The sequence below is a fragment of the Chrysochloris asiatica genome, unplaced genomic scaffold, assembly GCF_000296735.1.
Source record: "Chrysochloris asiatica unplaced genomic scaffold, ChrAsi1.0 scaffold00029, whole genome shotgun sequence".
Taxonomy (NCBI): Eukaryota; Metazoa; Chordata; class Mammalia; order Afrosoricida; family Chrysochloridae; genus Chrysochloris; species Chrysochloris asiatica.
The window spans coordinates 25,565,007-25,575,057 of record NW_006408547.1 but is presented as its reverse complement, the minus strand read 5'-3'; the positions used below and the strand labels follow the sequence as shown (position 1 = coordinate 25,575,057).

The following is a 10,051-nucleotide window of genomic DNA, read 5'->3' as shown; positions in this document are numbered from 1 at the left end:
CATATGTGTATACACACACACACAGACATATACTATATGGCTTAGTAGGTTATGCATTGGGCTGCTAACCACAAAGTTGGCAGATTGAATCCACGAGGTGTTCCATAGGAGCAAAAGGAAGTTTTCTACTCCCGTAAAGATTTACAGCTTTGGAAGTCCTATACAGGGTCACTGTGAGTCAGAACTGACTCCATGCACACAGTCAGTCAGCCATCTATACATGATTTTGTTGTTAAAGCAATTGCATGTCATTTAAGCATATTAGAAAAAAGTCTCATTTCTGAGGAGTGGCTGGTGGGTTTTGAACTGCTGACCTTGCAGTTAGCAGGTCAGGGCTTATTCTTACAGCGCCACTCCATTTCCAACCGAATGGATGGTTGATGAGTCACTATTTCCCTCAGCATTTTCCTATCAAAATCAATGGATTCCCTGATATTAATGTACTTAGAATGGCTAGAATGATGACCACGTGAGACATCTAAACAGAGATGAATTACTAACAGAAAGAATTCAAAACACTGGATGACAAGGCCAGAAAGAATGAGCATAGCCTTACCAATATAAGCTTCAGAGTCACCGATGTGCGTTTCGATGCAGTGACCAAGCATTGTAACGGAAAACGTATCATCTCGCCTGAGGCCAAGTGCCTGCCAGAAAACAGAAGAAAATGTTTGCCTTTGTCCTTTGTTTAAAAGAATTCTTTGTAAAACCGATGTTCTCCCATATAAACTATCACTCAATTCACAATAAAAACTTAGAAAAAAAAAAAAAGGTGGGAGTAGGGAAGAGCTGCTAGTGGGAATGTTGTTAAAACAAGATGACTACGGATAGATACCTAGTGAAGTCGGTAAGGGGGACATGGAGGGTCATTTCATTATTCGTTTTTTTAGGTTTGAACTTCCCCTCCCAAAAAGATTTAAAACTTTAACCCCATAAAAGCTCTTTAAGTCTTTTTTTTCCCACAGAAGAAGGTAAATTATATAAGATTCAATTATACACATTTTAGATTACATAAGATTAGAAAATGTATATAGCCAAGCTTTCTGACTAGCTTCAGAGTGGCACTTCAAGGCTCCATCTAGGGTTATGGCCTGAAAATCCTTTAATCAACCTTGGAAAATGTTACGTATCTACGAATTTACCTCTGAAAATTTGCATTTCCTCATATTCTACCTATTCCTAAAATACCATCATTTCATTCCCTCTCAGAGCCACACTGTTTTTGAAGTTGGACAATTGTGAATCCAGGATGTCTTACAGTTGGTGGTTTCTTACAACTGCAGCAGCCGGGGAGCAACCACGATGCTGAAGCCACTGCTGTGAGTCTGGACGTTGTCCTTGGGGCACAACCAGCTATGTGACGTTTCAGTTCACAAACCACATAAGAAGCACTTAAAAAGAAGCATGACTCCTTATGTCTGGAAACCTTGTGTTGAACCTTCTAGTAAGATGAAGAGAGTGCTAACACTGAACTGGAGCCCTGGAGCAGAGATCTGGGGTCAGCACTGGACTCTGAACCACAGGTCCGCGGTTATGAGTCAGGAGAGACTCGAAACAATATCAGCATATGCAGAAGAGTTATCTATAAGGCTTGGGAGAAAATTCCAGAATCAAGAGTAGAAACTGGGCACCAGGATAGTACCTTTGGGGAAAAAGAAGACTGATCATTTGGGTACATCAGTGATTCAGAATAATCACTTGTGAATGTGAACGCTTGAGTAACCAATTTATCTCACTGACATTTTTCTCTTCACGTGTGCATGAGTGATATCTAATAAAAAAAAAAACACCTATGTTTAAATATGCCCAAAAGAACACTTTGTCTAAGTGTAAAGATTTAAGTGATAGAAAAACATTATGTTGAATTTAATTGTCAAAATGTTTTCTTTGTTGCTGTCATCTCGCTCAATGATGGTATCTTAGATTTGATGGAAGGTGGCTATGTGGGCTAAGAGGCTCCTTGTGATAAATGCAGACGATCTTGTTAGTCAGAGAAATGAATCCTGGGAAACTAATGAGGAGAGCCGTGAGTACAAGCCTGTGGGCTCCTACAGGGCTTCCCCTGTGGAAGCAACTCTGTACTTCCCCCTCAAAATGACAACAGGCTCCCATGAATATTTATGACCCAGGCCACACTGATGACAAGTCTCACATTTGCTTCTAACTTGATGGACTCTATAAGTCATAAATATGTTTTTCTCTGTGAAGGAGAATAAAATACAAGGTAGCAAAGAGAATTTTATAATGGTTGAGGAGTAAAACACAGCCTAGAAAAGATCGTTTCAAAAAGTCGCATTGAGCATATTTAGTTAGATACAGGAAACAGACATACTGTGTGAAAATAGTCAATAGCATTTTCAAAATTGCCCATCAGGCTGTGTATGTATCCGATAGCAGAGTAGGTGGACGCATTCTGAGGAATTAACACCAGTGCCTGGCGGTGGTAATCCAAAGCTTCCTCATACTTCCTGTGGGAGGAGAACAAGGAATGGTTATAGGAAAATCAGTGCAGCATTCCTTAATCAAGAGCTCATTTACATCAAAACAGAAGTTTCCCTACACCAGATGGCAAGTATCCCACTCTCCGGAGCCCCCATAGACATTTCTGGCATGTTCGCTCCATGGAGGGATCTGTATTCGGGGCATTCCTGCTGATACATGGGAGAGGTTCCCAGAACTGTGCTCATCAAGGTAACAATACTTTCGTGTGAAGATTAACTGTGACACCAGGTGACGGTAATACCAACCCAGGAGTTTTGCTCTATGGACCAAAAGAGTCACTCAGAACAATACTTCCCAAAGTTCTCTGGAATACTTTTTCTGGAAAATCGCTTGTGAAAGAAAGGTTCTGTTTTTCAATTACATTTGGGAAATGTTGCAGCATTCCAAATGTGTGATTTGGGGATTGCACAAGACTCCCAAGAAATCCTGACAATAAATAATTGTGTTAAATCTGGTGTGCCTCATAGTTTCCTAAACTGATGTAACCAACCAATCCCTTTTTTATTTGCCACCTATTTACCACACGTAATTGTGTGCATGCAGAATCTATCCACAGATCAAGGGGATACTGAAAGCTTTAGAATCAGGAAGGGATTGTGCCAGAATTACATCCTTTCACCATCCGAATTCAATCTGCATGCTGAGCGAATAATTACAGGAGGAGGACCATAGAAAGAACTCAGCATCAAGATGGAGGGAAGGCTCACTTATAACCTGCGATATGCAGATGAGCTGGAAGTGAAGAGGACTTAACGCACTCACTGATGAAGATCAAAAACTACAGCCTTCAGTATGGAATACGCCTCAATGTGTAAAAGGAAAAAAATCCTCACAACTGGATCAAAAACAGCATGATAAATGGAAAAATGACTGATGTTGTCGAGGTTTCATTTACTTGGATCCACAATCAACGCTCATGGGAGCAGCAGTCAAGAAATCAAACGAAGCATTGTACTGGGCAAATCTGCTGCACAAGACTTCCTTAAAGTGTTAAAGAGCAAAGAAGCCACTCTGCAGAGTACGGGGCACCTGACCCAAGCCACAGTTTTTTCAATCCTCTCATACGCAAGTAAAAGCGTCTTAGTGTGGCACTGTGAGTGAAGCAGTGGTTCAAACTCACTAGCTGCTCCTTGGAAACCCTACACAGGGTTACTATGGGTCAGAACCGACCCAACAGCACTTCTACAACATGCAAGCAAAAGCTAGTCAATGAATAAGGAAGACCACAGAAGAACTGATGCACCTGAATTATGGTGTTGGTGAAGAATACAGAATATATATACTGCCCCTTAGAATATCCCTTAGAAGTGAGGACGGCTAGACTTTGTCTCCCGTACTGTGGGTCAGAAAGGGCCAGTCTTTGGAGAAGGACATCATGCTTGGTAAAGCTCAGGGTTGGCGGCAACAATGGGCTCAGACCCAGGAAAGACTGCGGACGCTGTAGGACTGGGTCGTACTTGGTTGTGTTGTATACACGGTCACTGCAAGTTGGAACTGACTTCATGGCACCTAACAACACTTAACCACATTACAAAACTAGTGTTAACAGGAAGCAAGAGTTAGAACATGGGTGTGTGTTTAATTAGACTCCACTGTCTGAAGTGTTCTAGATTAATTTGGAACACTACAATTATTTTTAACTGAAAAAAAGTAATTCTAATTCCTAACTTAATATGAATTCCTAAGAGTAGTGCATTTTTAAAATGCTTATTTATATCTGAGCCACCAAAACCATGGAACTGAGGCGGCTCATGAAATAGAAATGAGAAAGACTCCACAGAATGCAGCAGTTTGAGGGTCACAAGGTCTACTTCTGAAAATGCTCCACTTCACTTACTTTAGTTTTCTGCAGACGTGGCCCAGGTTGTTCAGTAAAGGCTCCCATTTGTCCACTGTTACCTGAAACGTGAAGTAGGACCAATCCCGTGAGTCCCAAAGAGCGCTCCCCCACGGTTCCTGTCCACACTTAGTTATGGCAAGCTGGCCGCCAGGCCTCGACCTGTGACAGCCCTGAGGAAGGGTATCTGCTGCTCTCCTTCTCCTTCTCAAGGAAAGGAGGCCTCCCGAGCCTGCGTATTTCTGCACAGGCATCCCTCAGAAGCATCACAGTGAAGTGAGTACCACAGTCAAGGAAGCTACACAAAGCTTTTGGGTTCTCCGTGCATACAGAAGGTAAGCTTGTACCAGACTGCAGTCTTTGAGGTGTGTACTAGTGTTGTAACACTTTGAAATACTGTGAGAATTACCAAAAGGAGACACAGACACAAAAGGAACTGAGAAAAATGGCACTGATGGATTTGCTCAACACAGGGTTTGTCACAAACCTTCAATTTGTCAAAAAGCAAGAGAACGTAATTATCTGTGAGTGCAATGAAGCAACGCAGAGGATGACGAGGTACGCCTGTTTCCAGCACAATCTTAGTTGACTTTGCAAGCTCAGAGTCAAACTCTGTACCTCCAGCCAGGCCTTCCTTGAAAACACCAGACCTTTGTGTTCCTCGGTCTACTAGAAATTTCTACTTAGAACTCTCGCAAGCAATTCCAAACAGTGGGTCACACACGCAGCTCTTAGGCTTCTCTCTAATGGCTCTCTCCTTCTAGGCCTCCTACACACCCACGCCGACCTCTCCTGCTCCCTCACTGCTCTTACACCAAGAGCCACCGAGGGTGTCTCGTCTACCTCCTGAGCACCTTTACCTCTCCATGAACAAAATGACTGTGGGCCAGTCACGCAGGGCTTACTATAGTCCTAAATAATATCAGCGTCTGTGTATTCGTCCCTGTTGGAAAGTTAACTCAAGAGCATAAATCCATGGGTGTCTTTCACACAATACAACCAAGTTCAATGTTTGCAAACACTGACAGGTACAGGTTGTTGTTAAGTGTCGTCAACTCACTTTCAACTCATCGCGCCGGTGTGCAGGGTTTCCAAGGAGCAACTGGTGGGTTGGAACTTCCAACCTTTCAGTCCAATCCTTCTCCTACAGCACCATGCCACCATGCCACTGCTCCCAAGGCACACGTAGGAGCTGCGAACGTAATGTCTGAATCGTAATGACACCTCGTCCTATTCCGGCAGAAACAGAATCTGCTGCTACCCTGAGACTACTGTGAGTTCCACATAAGAAAGGCATACAGGGCTCATCAATTTAAATTAACCATCAAATAGCCTCAATTTCCAACAACCATCTAATATTTTCTAATTACTATCACTAACAACCTCTTGAGAAGCATGCACCTAACACCTGCCCTCTCAGTTGGAAACAAAGTCACCGGGTCCCATGGAATCAAACAGCTAGTTGGCAACTGACTCTCCTACAAGCCATTTGTGACGATAATAGATGATTGGCCCAGGCAATGGGATTGTTTTGGCAATGTCATTTTCCCCACTGGACACAGATATATTCACAGACAGACATAGAGTACCTCATTCCCAATTGCTTTAATTTTTTCCAAAGCATCAAGAAACCATTTTTCTGCTGTTTTCCAGCTAAAACAGGGGAGGGAAAGGTCACATGTTATTCAAACCTAGCAAATATAAACATTTAAGAAAAATTTGAAACTATACGAAATGGGGTAAAGTTGTACAAGTTGCTTAAAATTCAAATCTAAGTCAGATAAGTGATTAAATTTATGGTATCCTTATCACACAAGCTTAAGATCTTAGGAGATATTAATTATACACAAAATAATTAAATACATAAAAGCAAAAAAGCTCCAAAATCTTTAAAAATGCTCAGATAAGTAAATTTTAGAAATCACACAGACAGCCCACAAACAATGCTGAGGAATACCAACTTATTCACTAGTATTAACTGTATAACTTAATGCAAAAGAGTGTAAATATTTTTCTCCTGAATATGACACTGAATTACTTTATAAAATATCCAAGGCTATATAGGTAAAGCCTTGACTGAACAGGACACTCAGAGATTAGGTCATTCTAATTAGTTTACTTCTAATCAACTGGTAACAAAACATAAAATACAGGTAGCCTGTCTCTGATTGAAAACGGAATTCCATTCTACCTAAGTCAGTTCTGAGGTAAGTCTAATGCCTCATTGTTTCTTCAGTTCTCATTACTTTTGCCTTTTATTATCAGTGTCTTTATAAATTAGATCTTTGTCTTTGGAGCTTACAGTACATCTGAAAATTATATCAGCAAATTGCATAAACAGATTAACACCAGCAAATCACTACTAATGCTAAAATGTACGAAAACAAACACACACACACACAAAAAAAAAAAAAAACAAAAAACCCATACAAACACCACACCACATGGTGAGTCCTAAATGCAGTTCATTGAAACCTGAATGTATAACAAGGTGGAGACTACCTGTCTGAGCAGGCTGCAAAAATTCTGTGTTACTTTCTAACTGCCTATTAATTTGCACAAACTTTCTGAAGCCCCCTCACCCAGGGACACCGGTCACAGCCGGAAGTCAATGGGACAGCTATGTGTTTCCAGGTCTCATAGGTTTTCCGCCTTTTCCTATTGCTCAATCCAATGAACAGATTTGAGCCTTTCTTTCCTGGCAGGTTCCTGCCCTCCTTACACAGGTCCTGGCTTTTGTAAGCTTTCCTGTATTTTTGTTTCAGGAAGTTTGGAAAACCTTTCTCAGATGTAGTAACCCAACTTGTAATCAACAGAGAGATGACTTGGGGTGACCAGAGGACACACTAACTGCACAGCAATAGAATGAGGAGATTCTGGTGGCCTGAGATATGGGAATGACACAAACCTGAGCTTCCTGTTTCTAAGGAAATCCAAGATTTAAAAAACCTCATACGTCCTAAAACCGAATGAAAATCTACTCAAAAGTCAGCCTGGTCAGCTGAAGTCCAGTACTGCAGTCTGAACAGCTCAGTGACCTCTTGGTACTTACTCCCCGTTCTGAAAGGCAACCACGCCAACCTCGTGCATGACAAAGGGGTCCTCAGGCGCAATACTCAGGGCTTGGCTAAAGAATCTCTCAGCCAATTTCGAGTTATTGGTCAAGCCATACTCCAGTCCAATATACAGCATTGGCAAATGACACCTAAACATGACAAAAATTCACATATTCAACGCCAGAAACTACAGTTCAGCACATATTCAGTGATCAGTTTCAAACTATTTCTGCAAAACAATTTTAACTGACCATTGTAACAAAAAAACACAGTTCTTACATTTTAGAGCATTTTTCATTTAATGATATTTCATGAGTTGGCTTGAGCTGCAAGGTTGGAAACCCTACTTAGGGTCGCTATGGGTTGAAAATGACTTAGTGGCACTTACCAACAACAGGAGTCTCTATAGCACAGTGGTTAGGAATCGGGCTGCAAACCTCAAGGTCAGCAGTTTGAAACTACCAGCTGTTCCGCGGGAGAAAAATGAGGCTTTCTGCTCCCGTAAAGATTTACAAAGTCGGAAATGCCATACAGGGTCGCTGTGAGTTGGAAGCGACTCCCCGGCACGTAACCACCACAGTTAGAACAAGGAGCCCTGGTGGTGCTGTGGGCTAAGCACTGGGCTGATTAAAAACGAGATTCAAAGCCACAACCGCTTAAGGGAGGAAGATGAGGCTGTCTGCACCCATAAAAATATCCTCTTGGAAACCCTTCTCGGCCCTGTACAGGGTCACTAGGGTCACTGTGAGTCAGAACTGACTTGAAGGCACAGTCAGCTCAGCTTTTGGGTTAAGTTTAACAATGAAAAAATTAGCATTAAAGCAGGAGAGCCAACCTGCTACAGCCTAGCATGTCTCTGTCCCCAGTACAAAAGTCACACGGCCAGTCTAGACCCCGCCACCTCTAATTATTCAGTACCATGTGATCCTTCACATTCTGTCCAAGCTCCACCTCCCTGTGAGGCAAGTCTGACTTTTCTAACTTGAATGGCTCTCCCTTTAAAAGCTCCCATGGTAAGCAGCTGTTGTCCAGCGTACACTGAACTGTGTGCACATCAATCCCATTCCCGTTCTCTGAGATGGCAGCTCAAGGCTCACAATAAGCATGAACCACTTTGAATTTCCATCTTCTCACACTATTGTATTACATTAAAGCAAATGTCACAATCTTTCTGAGAACTTCAGTAAGTATTTACAGACTGGCTGGTATGTGCTCTGGTTCTAATCTAGGGTGGTCACAGGTCACCAGGGGTGGGAAGGGGAAGGGAGAGGTGGAATTGCTCTCTGGGAAGAAGTGAATTTGTCTCAGTGTCGATGGAAGAACTGACAGCTACTGGAGGGTAAGCACTCGACCTCAAGGTTGGGGGTTCAAACTCACCAGGCGCTCCTCGGAAGCCCTATACACTTAACAACAAGGGTAATGGTCACACAAGTTAACACATGTAACTGTTATAACTAAGCTGTGTACCAGAAAAGAAAATAAAACAACAGAGTGAAATGGCAAATAGAGTGTTTTATACAACCTTTCAGCTACAGCAGCCCAAAATTAAAAAGCTACATCTAACTGATCTTACCTGTTGTTGTGAAGTGCCGTTGAGTTGGTTCTGACCCACAGCAACCCTGATTAGGGTTTCTGAGGAGTGACTGGTGAGTTGAACCACCGACCTTACGGCTCGAAGCGACTTTGCAGTCCAGTACATTTACCCATAGCACCACACCAAGTTATAATTAAATACTCCACAAGATTAACTTTCTGGGCTGGCAGTTTTAGGGTTATGGCTTGGTGGGTCTACACAACCAGTTAGCCTGAAGTTGTTTTTAGAGTTTCTGGTCTACCTCCTGGTTTCAAATACCTGTGGTCTTACCAGCTTGGGAGCAGCTACCCACGCTACAATTGGTCTCTCTGTGCCAGGAACCACAGAAGTGGACCCAGGAATCAAAGCAGGAAATGAACTACAGCTTCAGTTCCTCTGTGAACTAGACCAGAAATGAACGGTGCCCTGCTACCATTACTGAATTTCGGAATCAAGTACCCAACTGGTAGAACCTAATCAAAAGGTGGAAAATAGAGGAACACACTTCAACCTCATATGAAAACCAGATCTACTGGATCCACTGAAGCTAGGGATGGGGAAACCATTGAAATGACTACCTAGAAATAATTTTAAACCCTGATCTAAATTTAGCCCACAAAGCCACAGTTAAACTGAACAGTCTAGCCAACCAATAAGGAATGTTTGCCTGGAGGACTGAGCTCTTAGAGAATTCTCTGTGTGTGAGGTCAAGTGCCAACAGTTCATGTAGGGCTCCGATGAGAATGTTAAGGGCAGAAGTGTGGACTCACGGAGATATCCTAACAGGAATGGACACAGTGAGGATGCTGACAATCCCGGGATGAATATCGCCAGTATCCCTTACGCACATGCAGAAACTAGGAAAAGACGTTTGGTTGTATACACTGCCGCCAAAAGAGAAAGAAAAGACCTTATCAACTATGCAGGATTCATGAAGAACCCTTAAGAAATATGTACCCAAGGAGGACTTCCGGTGCTTCCCTGACCAGACAGCTCAGGTAGGGCAGTCTCGGGGAAAAGGGGCGGAATCGCACATAGGAAACCTCTGTCTAGCAGACAGACAGCCTTTGAACAAACATAAGA

The 10,051-nt window shown here is 42.5% G+C and overlaps 1 protein-coding gene across 4 annotated transcripts in view; it reads right to left on the bottom strand.

Annotated features, from left to right (window-relative positions):
• Positions 1–10,051, bottom strand: part of CDC16 (cell division cycle 16) — a 59,832-nt gene that overhangs the window by 11,706 nt on the left and 38,075 nt on the right. For 3 of the 4 annotated variants that reach the window (XM_006851528.1, XM_006851529.1, XM_006851526.1), the window contains exons 13-17: positions 7,392–7,544; positions 5,929–5,992; positions 4,340–4,401; positions 2,333–2,468; positions 557–647 (exon numbers count right to left, since the gene is read on the bottom strand). In XM_006851528.1, coding sequence (XP_006851591.1) covers positions 557–647; positions 2,333–2,468; positions 4,340–4,401; positions 5,929–5,992; positions 7,392–7,544 — 506 coding nt within the window. The remainder of the gene's footprint in view (positions 1–556; positions 648–2,332; positions 2,469–4,339; positions 4,402–5,928; positions 5,993–7,391; positions 7,545–10,051) is intronic. The other variant, XM_006851527.1, reaches the window with a different exon arrangement.